At 52.2% G+C, this 18540-nt stretch overlaps 1 protein-coding gene across 2 annotated transcripts in view; it reads left to right on the top strand.

Moving 5' to 3' along the window:
- The window catches only part of CDK5RAP2 (CDK5 regulatory subunit associated protein 2), a 167567-nt gene extending 149354 nt beyond the window's left edge, over positions 1 to 18213 (top strand). For both annotated transcript variants that reach the window (XM_024562182.3, XM_045196779.2), the window contains 7 exons: positions 261 to 506; positions 3142 to 3219; positions 4156 to 4421; positions 6800 to 6943; positions 13165 to 13291; positions 17668 to 17714; positions 18122 to 18213. In XM_024562182.3, coding sequence (XP_024417950.2) covers positions 261 to 506; positions 3142 to 3219; positions 4156 to 4421; positions 6800 to 6943; positions 13165 to 13291; positions 17668 to 17714; positions 18122 to 18178 — 965 coding nt within the window. In that variant the 3' untranslated portion in view covers positions 18179 to 18213. The remainder of the gene's footprint in view (positions 1 to 260; positions 507 to 3141; positions 3220 to 4155; positions 4422 to 6799; positions 6944 to 13164; positions 13292 to 17667; positions 17715 to 18121) is intronic.
- The last annotated feature ends 327 nt before the right edge of the window (positions 18214 to 18540 follow it).

Genomic DNA, 18540 nt, shown 5'->3' on the forward strand with positions numbered 1-18540 from the left:
TTGGTGTGCAATTTGCTGGGCTTTTATGGCCAGAAGTGAAAATTAATTTCCAGCTCTTATTTAGCCTGTGGAATAGCAGCAATTAAGCCTGCCAATATTTTTGTTTTTAAAGTCAAGTTGTTATTTTAAATTGTACCTAGTTCTTAGGAAGGGAAGGGTGGGTGATGGTGGTGGCGGGTTTAAAACTCTGTCGAGCTCCTTCGATGGCTGACCCTTTGGTGGAAGGAGATGTCAAGGCTTCCCTTTGCACGTGTTTGCAGAGTCCAGAGCAGAGGTGTCAGGAGAAGCCTGGAAGGGGCAGGACCCTCTCGGCGACCTGCGTGACTTGCTGACAGAGATCCGGGCTCTGCGGACACAGCTGGAAAGAAGCATCAAAACCAACAGCACGCTGCAGGGCAGGCTTGAGGAGCAGCTGGCGAATGGCGAGAGGAAGGCCCCAGACGCAGCTCTCGCTTTGGCTCTCCAGACCCTGCCCATGCCCGAACCCCCTCAGCCAGCCCAGCACGGTACTGCCCCCAGCTCTCCTTACTGTTAGAGGAGGCAGCCCTGTGCGTCTGTGTGGGACGCGTGAGCTCCTGCACGTGGGGCCCTTGCTCACAGAGGTGTCTTTCCATTGACAGCAGACATACTGTACCCTGACCGCTAATTAGCTGTCACCTTTGGCAAAATGGTGTAATCTCTGTCTGGGGCCTCCTGGTTCTCAGGAGAGTGGAGTTTGGGCTTCCAGCTGCCCTCATTGCCTCCGGTCTTGCTTCCTCCCATCCATTCAGTCCTGCCCACATCCCTCCACTGCCGAAAATCCAGTCCCTCTTCCTGCCTTTGAAAGAATTTAAACCTCTTGTCCTGGCCGTCAGTGTTTTTCTGAATCTGAAAAGCATCCTGGTAGTCGGGAAACTGGTTCTGTTTTGCACGTGCTTGTGGGTTTATTGTCTAGCCCTGCAGAGGCTGTTTAGGGTGGCAAAAGGGGACAAGACTGGGCTCAGTCCTCTGCCATCTGCCCAGCAGAGGGCCAGGCTCACAGCAGTCGGGCAGGCCGTCCTCTTTGCTCTGGGTGGAGGAACTAAGACCCAGAGAGCCGCCCAAAGTGGCACAATGAGTCGGTGACAGAGCTGGAGCTAGAAATCGTTTTTGAGCTCTGAGTCCCAAGCTGTCCCCGAAGCCCCACCTGCCCTCCCAGACCCTTGGGTGCCCGGGGTTCACCAGCCTCTCCAGTGGGACAGAGAATGCCAACGTGTTTTATAAACACGTGTTGTGAGGGTTTGGCCTGTCTTTACTTGGGCTGGAGATTATGTCTGTTGCCTTTAGTTTAAAAAATGAACATCTCTTAAAGAGGATCCAGTCAGCCTGCTTTAGAGCTTGTGGTGGTTGGCTCATTGGTTTCTCCTTATAAGGATTTTAAGTTTTTAACCAAAAAGATGATGTGACCACATGAAACAAAGTGGGAAAAATCCTTCATGATCTACGAAAACACAATTTCTTACTTGGCACACTTTCCTCCATTCTAGTCTACATTTCCCAGGTGTGGGCATGAGTTTACATTGTTCAGAGTGGGTTTTGTGCCATTCTGTGTCCTTTTTTTGTTTTTGCCCAATCTCTCATCACACGTTTTCCCCTCCCTTCCCGTGGGCTTTCTGATTATTGTTTGCAGACTATTGTCGGCCACCAAACCATGACCCTGGTGATTATTAGACTGGTCTCTGATTTGGAGCTTTATTAGACATTGGTGTAAATATGCTTTTGGCTGGTAAACAGAATTCTTAGGATAAAATTCTACTAGGAGAGTCTCAAGGGGCCCGAAGGGGCCACAGTGCCGCCTCCTGCCTGGGATGTACATCAGCGGTGCGCATTACCATTTCACACGCAGATGTCTCCCTTCTTAGGCCTTTGAGAGGGGCCCCGCAGACCCTGGGGGCGGGCTCGGGCAGACTGCAGCAGGAGATAGTCCCATGCCTGGGGTGCCCAGGAAGGGGAGTTGGGTGGCTGGAGCGAGGAGGCCACCGAACAGCCTGTGGCTGCTGCTGAGACTGGAGCGGGGTCAGCCCTGCGTGGGCCTCACAGGGGGCACCCCGAGGTTGTCAGGAATCACGTGGCTGCCTCAGTGAAACACTCTCTGCTTTCTGCGAGTGACAGAGCCGTGTCTAGGCAGCAGCCTCGTTCCCTTTGCAGAAGACCTTTTGGGACTGGATTTGTGTGCCCCCTTTGGAAAGTTCTGCTGGGAAGACTGCTGTTTTGGGCAGAAAGTGATACCTTTCAGGAGTCACAGTGCACCCTCCGGAGGTGCCTGGGCAGGAGGAGCTGGGTGGGGCATCCTGAGGCCTGGACGGTTCTCTCTCTGCCAGCGCACTCTGGGTGGTGCTAGGCAGGCCACCTCTCTCTCTCTCTCTCTCTCTCTCTCTCTCTGCCTTGGTCTCGTCTTCCAGGAAATCAGAATTACACTGCCATCCTGCTCACCAAACTACTTACTACACTCCTAAGTGAAAGTGGTTTCTGAATCAGAAGTCACGGGTCATCTTGTACAGACAGCATCTCACTGATTTCGCCTCCTTATGTTGTTTCAAATGCATCACCTCCCAAATCCTACTCCCAAATCCTGTTTTCTCTCTTGCTTGGGTTCCTACAGCAGCCTGCAGACTCACTCCGGCAGTCCAGAGCTCAGATCTCAGCCGGACACTGCCCTGCCCCTACCACCCTAAGTGGTTCCCCACAGTCCTCACAGTCCTGGCCTGGCTCCCTGGGCTCAGCTGTTGAGCAGCTTCATGCCCCCTGGGGGTGTCGTGACAGCTCACTGCTCAGTGTCTTTGTATGTGCTGTTCCTCTGCCTGCATTTCGCTTCCCCTGCTACCCTGCCCGGGGCTAGCACTCCTCCCCTGAGCTCCCACAGCCCCGGGCCTCCCTCGCTTAGCCCTGACCACCCCGGAGGAAAACCGCCTGTTTACCTGTCTGGACAGGAGGGTCCTCCCCGGGAGGGACTGGGCCGGCTCACTCTTACCCCGTGGCCTGCACTGGGCCTGGCAGGAGAGGTGCCAGCACGGGTGTGAAGGAATGTTCGTGTGTTGGGTACTTGACCCTACTCTTCAGGTCTCTCTGTGAAACTAAAACTTTTGACAGTTCGTTTTCCTTCTCTTGTTTTGCATTTTGTAGATGGTGACAGATGTCCCGTGGCCATTGACAATTCGGGTGATCTGTTCGACTCCACCCAGGCGGTGGCCCTGAGATCAGGTACAGAGCAGGAGTCTGGGCTGACAACAGCAGGCTGGGGGTCACCAGCGGGGCTTTTTAGGTGGCAGAGAAGGAGGTCCCTGGTCTCGGCTTAGCCGGGTGTTTGGCAGGGTTTGGGGTTTCAAGTTCTCAGCATCTCCAGCTGGTGATCTCCTACTCCAAGCCAGCTAGTTTGTTCCTGGGTATTACCAACCTCAGTGACGTCATCGGGTCTCTGTTGAGTAAAGTGTGACACCTTCCAGTGGCTTTCAAGGCCCTCCAGCAGCCAGCCTCAGTGCTACCTGTCCAGCCTTGTCCCTGTGCCCTCGTGATCTTGTCCAGATGGGTCACCACCCTGCAGATGTGTTCCCTCCCCTCCCTCCCTGCCAGAGCACCCGTGTCCGCTCTCTGCCAGTGAGCGTCCTGCTGCTCCCTCCACGCTCACCGTGAGTGCAGACTTCACTGGCCTCCCCAGTCAGAATTACTTATCCAGACATACTTGGATCCAAAGGGAAAAGCAACAGGCTTTTTACCTCTGTTTAGCATAAATTTTTGCTACACGTTCAACCCACCTCAACTGTTGCTTCTTCCCTGACCTCCCTTCCCACACAGAGACTTGATTTATTTTTAACTCTGAGCCCCGGCTCTTCACAGTTGTGCTGTTCCACCTCCCACATGGTGTCTGTACTCTGAGCAGACCATGGGCTCTTGGAGTGCAGGCACTCGCTTGATTCATCTGTGTGAATCGGGGTCTCCTGCAGAGTGGGTGCCTGACCTGATAAGTGTTGGTTGAATTGAACTGAGCGTCTCCCACAAGGTGCAGAAGCCCAGCGTGGGGTGATGTACAGACCAAGAGCCGCTCTCAGCCCTCCTGGCTGGCTTCAGCGTGGTTGAACGCAGCTCTTGGAACGGAGTGCTGCCCCCAATAGATCTGACATCTTCCCTCTCATTCTGTAGCTTCGGAGACTCCCCCACTCTCTAGAAATGACGTGGACTCCCTCTCCTGTGACAGTGGCAGCTCCACCACCAGCGCCCTGTGCATGTCTCGGCTGGTCCCTGGCCACCAACTGTGGGCCAGCAAGAGTGGCTGCCACGTCCTGGGCCTGATGGAGGACTACGATGCCCTGTGTCAGCATATTGGCCAGGGCCAGAAGCTCCTTGCTGAGATGGACATTCAGATCCAAGAGGCTCCCAGCCCCTCGAGTCAAGAGCTGGGAACAAAGGTAACCTGACACACACAGCTGGAGGGAGACAGGGCTCACTGGGGGCAGGGATGGATGCGTCGGCTGAGGGTGCTCGGGGACAAGGGGCGTGAGTGTCCTCGGTCAGGCCCTAAAACGGGGATTCTGGAAGTGTTGCCCACTTGAGCTGAGAAGTCGGTCCAGTCTGGGGGACTGGTGCTCTTTCCTGTGGGAGGGACACTTGTCGAGGCTGATACCCTGCATCCCTGCCGTCGCTTCCCTGGGATCTGCCTGCCATCACTTCCCTGGGATCTGCCCTACGTCTCCCTCTTTCTGTCCAGTCTTCCATCCATCCTTCTGCCCTTCCGTCCTTCATTGTGTTTATCGGTCCCCTGCCTAGTCACCTAGCCGTCACCCACCCAGGCCTCTGCACAGGCTCGAGCTGCTGTGAGTGAGATAGCGAGTTGTGCACCTCATACAGCGGGCAGCAGCCACACAGCAGCTTCTCAGCAGCTCTGCTGAGCCTGCTGGTGTGAGATGACCCCACCCCCTCAAGATTGCTGGCGCTGCCATCTCTCCTTGCAGAGCAGCTTTTCAGGTGGAGTTTTTTCCCGCCCCAGAACAACCCTGGGAGTGGGCGATGTCATTCCTGCCACACAGAGCTGGGGTGCAGTGACTTGGAGCCACGAGATTGGAACTCAGTTCTCTGCCCTTCAAGGCCCTCTCTCTGTCACGACTCAGCTTCCTGAAGAACGCTGTTTGTCCCCTCACTCCCCTGGGCAGAGATTCCACGTGGCCCCAGGAGCAGTTTGGGCACCAGGGACTTCTCATTCGCAGGCCTGCTGCCTCCCTTCCACCGTCATCCCCAGGTCCCCCAGGGTGCCCTGCCGCCTTCGGCCTGGGCTGCCTGCTGTGTCCTGCTTGCCAGCCACAGCCCACCTCTAGCCCGGCCCCCGATGCCCTCTGATACCCCTCAGTGCCTTTTAGCTACCCCTTCTTCCTGCTTCATCCTACCAAAATCTTTCTCAGTTAAAGTTACCTTTTTTCTGAGGACTCATGTCCCAGGTGCTTGAGATTTCCTTTTTTCCCCCAGACTGGGCCCAAATTCTACTGGTCCCTCTTCTTGGGTCCTTCCTGAGGCTACTTGAGCCCCCTGCTTCCTGATACCTATTCTGCCTTTTTTGTTTTACTGTTACATTGCAAAGGTCAGTTTTGCATTCTGTACTTCACTGGATAATAAGCTCTAGGGGAGCAGGGGTAGCGTCTGTTTTGCTCAAGATTCTATGTCCACTGCCTAGCTTAGGGCCTGGCTTGGCATAGACATGTGGTAAATATTTGTTGGATGAATCAATAAATACTAGTAAGATTATTGTTCTTCTGTGATTATAATCTTTATTGTACAAAAATTGGAAACCAGAGAATCATGAAAACAAAATCTATCAAAATACCACACTTAACACTTAAAATTTTGATAATATACTTTCAGCTCATTCATAAAGCTAAACTGATTCCAACATATGTGAATTCCGTATGTTGACTTTCAGTTCACATTGTATTAACATTTAATATAGTCCACCTGTCTCCCTCACTATGTTTCTAGAACTTGACTTTTATGGCTGAAAAGTAAGCTAATGTGGACTTATTTACTGTTTCACCTGGCTGTTGGATATTTCAGCTGTGATGGTCCTTGTAAACCCATCGCTGGTCGTGTCTTTGGTTAGTTTGTCAGAGACGAGTTCCCAAGTGTGGAATTAGACACTCGAAGGTGGTGGACTCTCCAGGGCTCCTGTGGTGACTCTTGCGACATCACTTTCCAGAAGTATTGTGATGTCACTGCACCTTTGTCTTCACTGTGCATTTGTAGTTATAAATGGTGTTTTTGCCAATTTGATAGTCAGAAGGGGTGTATTGTTTTATTTTGTATTTACTTTATTTTGAAGACAATGCTCCTTTATCTTTTAAAAATGTGTTTTGGGTTTCCCCCTCTCTGGTACCTGTTCCTTGCTTTCTCCTGCCCTTGGCATCCCCAGTGTGAGCTGGCTCCTGCCAGCAGAGCCGTCGGGGGCGGCGGAGATCGGGGCGTCCATGTTGCCTCACTTGCTGTTGGCGTGCTTGCCAACCCGAGAGGTGGTGAGAGTGGTCCCCCCATGCTTCCTCTTCTTGGCATCATAAACACAGTTAATGCAGGTGGTTATTAATCATGGTTATTGACTGGGCTAAAATCACCACCGAAATTCTCTCATAATCTGTAATTCACCCGTCTTTACGAACAATAAATTGGTGTTGTGTGGCCCCAGGCTCTTGCTCAGCGTGTGGAACATGAGCCCTGTGGTCTGGAGATTTATGCCGCCCGTTAAAGCTGGCTTGTCCATGGTCTTTTTCAAGACTGCACGTAACAACCTTCTCGTCCCCCCACGCAGGGTCTACACCTGGCGCCCCCAAGCAGGTTTGTCTCCGGCGTGAGCAGAGCCAAGCTGGTCCTGGAAGAGGCTGCGAGGTTGCTGACGCTTCTCTGGAGGGTCTCACTCCCCACCAGTGGCCAGTGCACACTTCACTGTGAACAGGTGGGTGGTGCTCAAGGAAGCCACTAGGGCTTGTGTCTCAGTCTCCAGTGGGGTGGGTGCTCAGTATGGGGACTGTGCTGGGGTGGAGGGGTGGAGACAGGGAAGGTGCCGTGTTTGTTAAGAGCCACGTGCCAGGCACCGTGCTGGCTGGTCCCTGTGTGCTCCCCCTCAACCCCAGCGCCCCTGCTGCCCTCACCCTGCCCCACCCCCACTTTCAGGACGTCTGTGTTGAGGGACATCCCATTTTCATTCCACACATGAGGACACTGAGAGCTGGAGGTTACAGAGCTGGCGTGAAAGCGCAAGTGTCTCAACCCAAAGGATAAACCTTGGTTTTATGGGTTTTGGGTCCCAGCTTGTCCCTACCAGCCAGCTCGTTCCCTTCTACTCAAAGTCTCTTTCAGTTCAGATGCTTTTCTCGGACGTCTGATGCCTTTTGTTCACTTTCAGCATGGTATTTAGTGGGCCTCCTTCAAGTCTGTTTTAACTACTTAGACACTGCTTTTTAAAAATCGGTGAAAATCATTTGTTATAAAACCATTGAAACTTCCCTAAAAGCTCGACTTCCTAGTAAGGTGAATGTGACTGAGTTGAGAACAGTCGCTCGCGCACCCATCCTTGTCCCCTGTCTCATGGCACCAGTCAGGAGTCAGGCAGTGCCGAGTGGTTTTTGTCTGCGGGGACCGTGCATCGTGACAGGTGAGCGCCCCCTCTGGTGGTGAACTGCCCTGGAAGCAAGAGCGCGCAGGTTAAGGAGGCGTTGGGCCTCTTTGCTGGGTGGCCTGACAGATGTTTCCCCCTTCATTCCTCTAACCTTCAAATTCTTGCAGCCCGCCGGCAGGAAGGCAGCAGGGAATGTGCGTTTCCTGTCAGCACTCAGCTGATTACCGCCCCCCCCTCCACCCTGTGATAGCTCAGGTCTGTCAGCCGTGGGGGAGCCGGAGCAGGGAAGCAGCTCTCTCTGTGGAAGGGTCTAAGGGGCCTGTTCTGTCCGCAGATTCCCTCTGGGATCCTGCGGAGCAAGTTTGGGTGTACTCAGCTTGGGACGTATGCCACCAATCCTGGCACAGGAAAACCACGCTTTGCTGGTGGGGCCTGGCATGGGAGAGGGAATGTCAGAGGGAAGGTGGCCCGTTGGCATCCAGCCCGCATTGGCCTTTCCTTCTGACCCACTGAGCTCTTTTCCGTCTCAGGTTTAGATGACACAGATGTTCTACTACCTGTCCCCCGCCTGCCTCCCAGCTGGCTGGCTCCTGGCCTTTCAAATCTCAGCTTGCATGTTTCTTCAAAGTCAGAAAGGGCTCCCTGTTCACTCAGTCATAGCTTTTGTTCAGCACGCTCCTAGCACAAATTATAATTACATATTTGTTTGTTTAATGTCTGCCTTCCTCTACTTTCAGTGAGGGGCCAAGTCTAATTTGTTTATGTTTTTAAATGAATCAATGAATAATTTCCTTCCATAGTCAAACCTTTGTCCCCATGATTTTTAAAGCACAATGTGTCTGAACTAAACAATTTACCCGCAATGCAGTGTTTTTGTCCTCAGTACACAGTGATGTCTGTTAAATAGACGGAGTGCAGTTCTTACTCCGAGTGTGTCTGTGTGCGCGTGTAAGTGCAGATCATACTCACACGAACCTCCCCCACTAGCGAATTGGTCCGGGGACTGGTTGGTGCTTGCGATGATTCATCCCGTCTTTCCGAGGCTTTCTTGGGAAGCCGATGATGCTCACTTTAGCATCTTAGAATGTTAGAGCCACAGAAAGGACCTTCGAGACGCTCTGATACGGTTGCTGGTGCAAACAGACCCCTGTGTGTTGTCAGATCGCCTCTGGCCACTGTTCTGTCCCTGCCTGTGTTCCACGCAGTGCCTTTTCCTTGGTGTGAAATGTGTGTGAATCAGATTTCCAAGTTTTCACCAGCAACCCCAGTGGCTTTTTACTCCTAGTGTTTTCTCTGTCATTCATTGATTTGCCTTTCACATTTCATACACTGCCCCCTGCAGTCCCATGGCCTGCTCTGGGAAGTGTGACCGTACACTGCAGTTTGTCCAAGAAAGTTGCGGGGGGTTACACATGTATTCACGTGTTCATTTATACATGTTTTAAAGGGAAGGATAACTGATAAAAAATGCAGGCTACCTGTAAGGGTGGGAAGGAGGAGGGCAGAAGGGCAGGGTAGAAGGTAGCTTTCTGTGAGTGGCCCTTGTTTTGTAAATTTGACTTTGAAATCATGTAAGTGCTTTACATAATTATAAATAAAAATAAATCAAATGAGAAAAAAAGCTATTCCTAAAGATTCATAGCAAGATGCAGTGAACAAACCGTAGTGTGTGTAGTACCGGAGGCATCACCACGCAGAGGAGACACTCCCTAACAGTAACTCGGCGGTGTACTATCCCTCGTGGAGACACTCCGAGGGCAGACAGAGCTGCAAGAACATTTTTAGCTGTTTTCAGTGATTAAATTGCTAGTAATAATACTGGTATTGCTGTTATAAAACTACTATATTTCTATTATAAGATAAAACAAATAAGTATGTTGAATTTTTTTGCTGTCAGAGAAGAGATAAAGTAAATCAAAAATCAAAGAAGTAAAATTCATGCAATCCTTAATTTGAATTGGAAATATCAGTATCAACTCATGATGTAGTTACTATTAAAAAAAATTTACAAGTTCTCTCTACTTAAAAGGCTTTTTAAAAGTGTTCAAACCAGAACAGTGAGCACCTCTAGTGCCAACTTATGGTTTCTACATATCTTTTCCCACTAAAAGGTACTAGGAGCCCGTGGAGAAACGGCTTGATTCGAGGTGTGGGGCAGGAAATGTACAATATGAGCTGCGAACTATTTTTATCCTGGGAAAAGGGGAAGAGGGGAGGCAGACTCGCAGGTTTGCAGTGGTTCTCAAACTGTGGCTCCTCGACCAGCAGCATCAGCACTTCTGGAAACTGGCTGCAAAGGCAGATTTTGGGACCTCATCCCAGACCCACGGAATCAAAGAGTCTGGGAGTGGCCCCGCATTCTCTTTTCGCAAGTCCCACCGGCGACTCAGGGAGCCACTGGCTCAAAAGAAATTTAAGAGACACTTCGATCAGATGCAAAACGTGGTGTTTATTTGCACACCAATTTAATTAGAATCAAACCAGTTGCTAAAAAAAATAAAATTATGATGCAGTCAGGGAAACGTGTCCTGTATTTGGTGATAGGAGGTGGTCATTGTGATCGAGTTGTGGTGATTATACTGTGTGTGGTTTTTCAAAAGAATCGTTTTTTCTAGAGCTATATACTGAAATGTTTTATGGATGAAATATGATTGGCTTCTAGGATCAATTTTGGAAGTAATTTTAGAGTGAGGATGTTGATGGAACAGCTTTGGCCACGATTTGATAATTCCTGGGTACCTTGGTGGTCCGTTGTCCCGTTCTTTCTACTTTGGTAAATGTTCGAGTATCTTCATTCGAAAAAGAAAACAAACGCAACAACTACAGAAAACACCCCGGCTCCAGAGTCGGGTGGACGCTCGCGGGGAAGCTGAGACCTCTTGGGCGGCCTGCGTTTTTCGGCTCAGGGCTCAGCTCCGAGGCCTTGAGGAAGGCGGGCTCTGTCCAGCTCCTCCCGGGAGTGCGGCTCTCTGCTCTACACTCGGCATCTCACTTTCTCCCTGACAGTAGCCTCCCGAGAGTTCCATCTTGATCGTTCCTGTTTTCTGGAAGCCCGGACTGAAGCTCCCTTGCCGCATCATCACGGCAGCTGCAAGTGACTAACGGGGCTGTCGAACCCTGCTGTTTCCACCACGGCGTAGTCGTCCTGTGAAAGTGAAGACTTCAGTTCAGAGGGATAGCAGACGCATAATAATCTAAATTCCTTGTTTGAGTGCTGGATAGAATGTGCACAGTGTGTTTTCAGAGTGCAGGTGACAGCTAACCCCCCGCTCCCCATTGGCAGCCGGTCTCACAGCTCCTATTCTGTGCCAGGCGCTGGTGGTCAGAAGGAAGAACTGAGTTTTCTGCCCTCAGGCAGCATGTGGTCTAGGAGGGCAAGCAAACGACTGAAGGACCAGTTACCACCCAGCGTGAGATGGGCAGTGCAGGGGAAGCATCACGCACAGAGGGCACCCAAAGGAGCAGAAGCCAACCTAGACTCCTGGGGGAGAGTCTCAAAGAAAGCTTCCTGGAGTAGGTGATGCCTGAGCTGACTTTAGAGAGAGGATGAGAGGGTGGCAAGGCAGAATAGAGGTTGACTGGGCAGGGCCACATGATCCCCCTCCCTGCCTTCAGGCATCACCTTGTGTGAGTCTCACTCTGCTGTGGTGGAGCGATGGGTCGGGAGCATCCCTGCTTTGCAGATTGGAAGGGACTCGGGCTCTGTGTATGGAGGGACTGACTGTCCTAGCATGTGCGGCCCTTAAAGCCATGGCCAGAACACAAATCGCAGGGGCTCTTAGCAGGACGAAGAAAGTCAGAGAACACCTGATGTTTACATTAGGGTATTTTGGGAGAACAGTTGAAGCCCTTGTAGCTGACACAATTGTTTAATCCTAAAAGTAGGTTAAAGCAGGGAGTAAAAAATTGATACATACCTTAAACATTTTAGTTTAATTTAAAACAGTTAAATGTACATTCATTTGCCATTCTTTTGATGTAGGGCCAGAGCCTTTTCTTTGAATACGAGTCTGCTGTGTGGAGGTCTGCATTTTCTCTCATAAATTACATCCATAATGTATGTCTGTCACTTCCAATTTCTGTTTCTTTAAGATGAAGAAAAAACTTAGACACATGAAAAGCAATTTGAATGTAGAATTCCTCCAGACCATGTTCTTCCCACAACTTTTGTAGTTGACTCACCCACACCTAATTTGCCAGTAATGTGTTTTTTAGTGACTTGCCTTTATCACGGCTTTCCTGAGGCTTATGTTAGTTTTCATACAACCAGTTCTCTCTTCATCCACATTTCACAGGTCTACTTAATACTCAATGAAATCACATACAGTAAGTCCTCACTTAACATCGACTATGTGACTTTTCAGCGAAATGACCTAGAACGAAACCATTTTTACTGTAGATTAATTGATACTAACAGGAGGTAAGTGCCCACGGCACCTCATCAGCGTTAGAACGAAGTGACGTTCTTTACTCCAGGACCTGCCGTAACTGACTGTGAGCAGCTCCCCTCTCGGGAGCGGGGGTGTTTCCACGTGGCGGAGGGCCGTCCCTGCAGGGCACCTTGTGGGTGGCTAGTTTAGGAGCAGGGAGTGTCCTTGAGCCCTTGGACGAGTTCGGAGGAGACTGGTAAGAGGCCTCCTTGGTGTGCACACTTCACCTCAGAGGACTGGGGTCTCTGGTTTTGCGGCCGCTCTGTGCTCTCCTTGCCTCCAAACGGTCAAAATCGGCTCCCCTAATGGATCACACTCTCCTAATAATACTTTTCTATCTCTTCTTAAGATTTAACAATTTAAAAAAATCAGCATTGTAGCTTTTGTTTAAAAAGTCAATCAATTCTGATAAATTTTTAAAAATGAAAACAAAACATTATGAATCACATTTCTTGGGGATAATCACTATCAATATTTTGATGACATTTCTCTGTCACCAGTTTTTTGTAGACATCTTGATACACCCATCTGTGGATACAGAGATACGTGTTCAATTTCATGAAACCAGAATGCCTCATATACAGTAGCTGTTCTGGGCTCTTTGTCACTAGTTATTATCATCTCTCAATGTCAGTAAATAGAGCTCTACAATATCATTTTTAATAGCTGCAGAATTATTCCACTGTGTGTGAGTACCGTGATCTATTTAGCTCCATGCTTATTGAAACAAAGCAGGTAGTTTATTTTTTCCTGCGGTGAGCACTGCCGAGGTGAACATCCTCCAGCACAGGCATGTTCTCGTGCTTGTAGTGTTCCTTGGCGGTAAATGCCACAGGCAGAATCTCTGGGTCAGAGGGCTAAGCGCATTTTACCATTTGGTAACCCTCACCGGGCCACTTGTTCCCCCTGGGCCACCAGCAGTCCTGAGAGAGCTTCTCCACACTCTCACCGTCGCTGGATTTTGCCTGTTTTTGCCAATCGGACTGGCAGAAAATAGCTCCTAGTTTTTACTCAGATATCTTCTGTTAGTCAGGGTGAGCATCTTCATATGGTTTTTTAATAATTCTGCCTATGTGGTAGGATGGTTTTTTATTCTCTGTTCAGTTTTCTAATTCCTCTTTTCTTTAGATTGGAGAAATGAAGGCAGAGATCACCAAACTGCATACAAAATTATTTGAACAGGAAAAGAAGTTGCAGAACACCGTGAAGCTTTTGCAGCTGAGCAAGCACCAGGAAAAAGTCATCTTTGATCAGTGTAAGTGAGCAGTCAGGGGTGGCCGCCATGGCTGACCACTTCCTACCTCTGGGGACTAAAACGCCAGCCCTGGACCACCCTCTTGGGAACCCGGACCATTCGTCGTCACGCCTCCTATTTGTGGGTTTCCTTTCATACCTCATCCTTGCGGACCCACACAGACAAATGAATTCACTTACCAGACTTCAGTGGAGGGGCCACTGTGCAGGGACTGTCACCTCATTGGGGGCCAGTGTGGCATGTGCATGGGAACACGGGCAGGCTCTTAGGGAGCAAGCACTAAGGTGGGAGTGGGGCAGGTGTCACTGTGTCCTAGGAGGAGTGGGCATTGGTCAGGTGGGAACAGAACAGTGCAGACAAAGGCGGAGAGCAAGGAAATAAGGATTTACGTGCACAAAACCATCAACACTTCATGTTGTTGGACTAAGAGCTGTAAGTGGCCGCTGGAGGCAGGAGGGGCCTGGGGGACAGGGCTGCATCACAGAAGGTCCAAGGCGGCAGGCTCGGGTGTCTAGTTCTCCGAGCAGAGCATCAGCCTGTTACATCTGTGTACAGGAAAGGCTGGTGAGGAGCAGCTGTTTCGTTGGTCAGACAGTGGGCATCCAGAGGGGGGGCAGGTTTGAGAAACACTTTTCAGACAGATACAAGACTCAAGGAGGGAGAGTCTTGAAATAACTCTGTGAGGTCCACCCCAGCCCTGATCTGGCAGCTTCAGAGATTGTTGGGAGCAGCTGTGTGTCCCCACTGTGGACCCTCAGCTCTCGTTAGCCCTGTGTGTTTAGAGGCAGCTGCTGAGTTTCTTCCGGAGCCCCCTGGCAGCACAGCCTCGGCCCAGCCTCGGGCTGTCAGCCTGCCATCTCCCTGTCTTAGCAGAAGTGCTGACCGTGGCGCTTTCCTTTCCTCGCTGTCTTCTGCACCCTCTTATCAAAGTCCAGCGTTTCTGGGGCATTTTCGAGAAGTGCAGAACATAGAGTATGTCAAGTAGGAGTTCTCCGTAGCTCCGTTAGGAGCCTTCTGAAAACAGACTGTGAGACTGGCAGAGTTGGAACTGCAAAGAGAGATGCTTAGTCACTAGCAGGCACTGGGTCCTGCTCTGTGCTCCCGTGCCAGGTGCTGGGACAGAGGTGAGTGCGGCAGTTTTGCCAGGGGGAGCTTTGACTTAATGGGGGTGGCACGAGAATGAGCTGCGGGATGGTGAATCTGCATCCCAGGCAGCGGAGACGTGCTTCAACTGGGTATTGAGGAGTGAGTAGGAGTTAGGGGCGGGACCAGGACCCTGGCAGGGAGCCTCACGGGCAAGAGCTGAGTGTTGAGGGACACAGTTAGGGCACCCCAAGGCTTCTGCTATGAGCGATGGAGGGAGAGGGATAAGCAGCCAGAGCACAAAGGGCTGTGGGCCGGACTCAGGGAGGAGCAGCAGGGATTGACATGGTCCACTGTGTGTGAGAAGGTCCCGTGGCTCAGCATGGAGGGGCTGGGAGGTGGGGAGACCTCTTCGGGGGCAGTGGCAGTCCCCCAGGGGAGCGGCCTGATGGGGCCGACACAGCGCTGTGGAGAGGAGAGAGGAGCTTTCAGAGAGATTAATCTAGGCAGCAGCCCAGCAGAGTGGTGGGTGTCTCTGAGGTTCTAGCCCAGGGGTTCATGTCACCGCAAGCAAAGGAGCACTGAGGGGACACAGTGTCAGTGGTGGTCATGTGTGAGGTGGCTGTGGCATGTTTGGGTCGCCTCCTGGAGCAGCAGGGGCCAGGAAGTTGTGCTTTTGCTCGTCCCCCAAGTCCAGGGAGTTGGAACTCGCTGTGTCGACACCCCCTCAGCAGCCCCGAACAAGTCAGGGCACATCCAGTGAGCCCCGCTCACGGGTGAGCCCCTTTCGGAAGTGGGCGGTAGGTGCAGGCAGGTGAGCTACCGTGCAGATGCAAAGGTCGGTGAGTGTGGAATCATCAGTGAGCAAATTCAGATCTCTGCTCTCCTGTGTGACCGGAATAAGTGACTTCAACTCTCTGAACTTCAGATTCGCCATCTCCGATTGGAGACAGTAATTCCGAAGGACTCATACCCACCAGGCAGGCCTCGGTTCTGAACACAGCTTTATAAGTTTCCTCATCGGGTGGGAGTGACGCCTTAACTTCACTGTACTCTTCCTGGGACAGAGTAGAAGCTCAACAGACATCGTCCTCTGCCTCCTCTGTCCCAGTGGGTCAGGCCGAACCCCGCGTGTGGAGGTGGTAAACCATGACTAGTGTGAAAAACCCCAGATGTGTCACAGCATCTCCCACGCTCAGACGGTGTCACCCATCTCTGTGTCTCTGAGGCCTGTCACAGAGCAGGTGTGCGGCTCAGTGCCAGGAGAGGAGTGCCCGGGGTCATGCAGCTGGTGGCAGACCTGGGCTGCGGCTTTCCTGCCCAGGCTCTGCAGCTCATCCCAATGGATCAGGGCCTCGGGAGGTGCTCAAACCCTGCCGGCCTCACAGGCCTGCTCCTGGCACTGAGTGACTATGTGAAAGTTGGCATAGTGTCCCCTCCTGACCCTTCCCTGCATGCTGACAGGAGGAGCACGGGCCTAGGCCTGTTCTCTGCTAGGGACAAGATGGACACTGCATCTCCTCCCAGTCTGAAGGGGAAAGGAAGGAAAGACTGTCACCCTGAGACCCGAGGACTTCGACACTCCCTGGCTGTGTGACCTGGAATCACTGGCTTCACTTTCAGCCTCTGGGACGGGACCTGCTGCTCGGGGCTGGGGTAGTCACCAAGGTCACAGTTGTCACCAGCTGGACACCACTGGGTGGCGGCGTCCTTGCCAGCACTCTGCTAACTCAGAAGGAGCCCGCACTGGGCAGGACAGACCTGGGTTCCAGTCACTCTGTGCTGGGCAAGCCTGGACTTGGGACGCGCCCTTTACCCCTCTGTCCCTCGGGCTTCTCACAGCAGCAGGGGTTTCCATGCACAGGGAAGGCAAGCGGAGCCCCTCAGATGTGGGCGCCCTTCCAGCGGGCCAGGTGAGCCTCTGCTCTTCCACTGGGAGTTGCGTTCTTTCAATGTTCCATGATTTTAACCTTCACGGCTATGATACTCAGTCGTTGGAGGCTCTCAGGAGAAGTGTGATCTTCGGAAAGATGCATATGTCCACACACACACACACACACACACACACACACACACAGATTTGCACATAGCTCCCAGGGATTTGGGACACCCCAAAACATACCCCTGGGCCCAGGGTAGAACTGGCCTGCAGTGTGGGATTGGGGGAGGTGCAGAGAAGCAGCGGTGTCTCTGAAATTCTTGTTGCCACTCTCTGTCCTTTCCCTGGTGTCACAGATGCAAACCAGCTTCGTTATTGCCAGGCAGACATTTCTGTGAGGCAAGAATAAGTATTTTCTCAAGGCCACTGCGTGGCGCCTCTGCTGAAATGAGTTGACGGGGAGTCTGTTTCAGCCTTGGGTGCCACTGGCCAGTGGCCCCGTTCCGGGAGCCTGTGCCGCCTTTCCGGGGAGCAGCCCGATTCCCTGGCCCTCCCCAAGCCCTGTTCAGAGCAGACCCCTGACCAGGCATGGAGCTGTTCTTTGGCGGCATCCCTGCTGCTGGCATTTGCGTTGGTGAAGAGAAAGCCGGAGGGAAGAAGCACCCGACTCCACAGTTGCGGCCCCAAAAGGTGGGCTGTCCCTCCTGTGGGTCCCAATACACTAGCTGTCTGCCCGTGCACAGCTCAGAGTGCCAGGTCTGAGGGCCCCTTGGCGGTCAGCCCCGCAACGCCCTCCTGTCCTGGAAGAACATGACTTGCTTGGGAACTGTGTTGGGCTCCTCTGCCAACTCAAGGGCAGCTAAGGAGGAAAAATGCTAGAGTTCGCCCTCCCAGGACATTAGGAACCTGCTCCAAGTGCTACTAGGATCAAGTTCGACTTCACAGTACTGCCCTTGACCCTTGGCTTGGCCTTCACACGGGTTTGCTTGGAGTGGGACACACCCCCTTCCCAGCAACCAAAGCATACAAGATGCTAGCCAGGCGCAGGCCTCTCCCGGCTCTGCATTGTTGCCCTCCTGGGCCCGTAGAGGTGAGCCCGGGGCACACCTGAGCATCCAGCTGGCCTTCATAGCCTCAGGTTTGTCTAAAACATGGCATTGCACCCTCTGCTCTGCCTCTGGTGTCGCTGGGAGGCTGTGGCTTTGCATGGTGTCTTGAAGAGGCACCTCTGGTTCACCCTCTCTGATGGATTATTTGGTCCTGGGGTGTGCCCTCCACACCTCTCTCTGGCCTGAGTGCTTCAGGCTTGTCTGAACCATTCGGGTTCCAGGGGGCTCCTCCTCCCTGCACCCGGCTTTGCGCTGTCTTCCTGGGCCTCTGTATCTAATCATCCCCTTCTCCGTTCTTTCCTCAGTGGTCGTAACCCACAAAATCCTTCGGAAGGCCAGAGGGAACCTGGAGGTAAAGCCCCTTTGAGTGTCTTTCACTGGAAGCCGTTTGGAGTGGGGCATGGGGGGTGCAGGGCAGGAGGGAAACAGGGCCCGGGGCCCCCAGCGCTCGAAGTGTCCTGCCGCTTGCACAGCAGCTCTCGTTGAGTCACGCCGTGGTGTCCGTGGTTCTGGTTCCTAAGCGCGGGTGCGGTTTTTACCGGTGAGAAACACGGTGAATAGTGCCTGGCATGTGGCAGGCATTTAATACGTATTTTTTAATAAACGAGTACAGTGTGATCTCATTGTCACTTGGTTCCACAGATAGTTACTGAGCAAACAGTGCCTTTGATAGCAGTTTCAGAATAAAATGCCACCTTTAACTCTTACCTCAGACCCCTCCGTGGACCTAAAATTCTCCTTGTTCTCCTCTTTTCCTAGCTGAGGCCCGGGGGCGCCCACCCAGGAGCAGCCAGCCCCAGCAGACCAGGCTCCTGAGAGCTCTCAGACAATAAAGCTGTGGTTCTCCGCTCCCTCTGTTCCAAGCGTGTTCCTGCTTACTGGGGGAAATGAGCTGTCTGCTCAGAGGAAATCTGTTTTTCTTCTTCACGTTTTCTGTCCTAAAGTCGGTTTAAGGGCTGCTGTCAATCAAGGCCCGGGCGCTCTGCAGCGAGCTGTTGAACAGGCCTCGGGCATCCGGGCGCTGGGCCTGTTGCCTCTGGGCACCCCATGGAGCGGGGCGTCCCCACCACACACCTCTGGGCCTCACGTTCACCCGGTTTTCCTTCCTGCCCAGCCAGCCCTGTGTTGAAAATTCACGTGAGTGATTTGTTTCAGCTTGGTGATGCATTTACTTTGTG

Source organism: Desmodus rotundus, chromosome 1 (genome assembly GCF_022682495.2).
Source record: "Desmodus rotundus isolate HL8 chromosome 1, HLdesRot8A.1, whole genome shotgun sequence".
In the NCBI taxonomy this organism is placed as follows: Eukaryota; Metazoa; Chordata; class Mammalia; order Chiroptera; family Phyllostomidae; genus Desmodus; species Desmodus rotundus.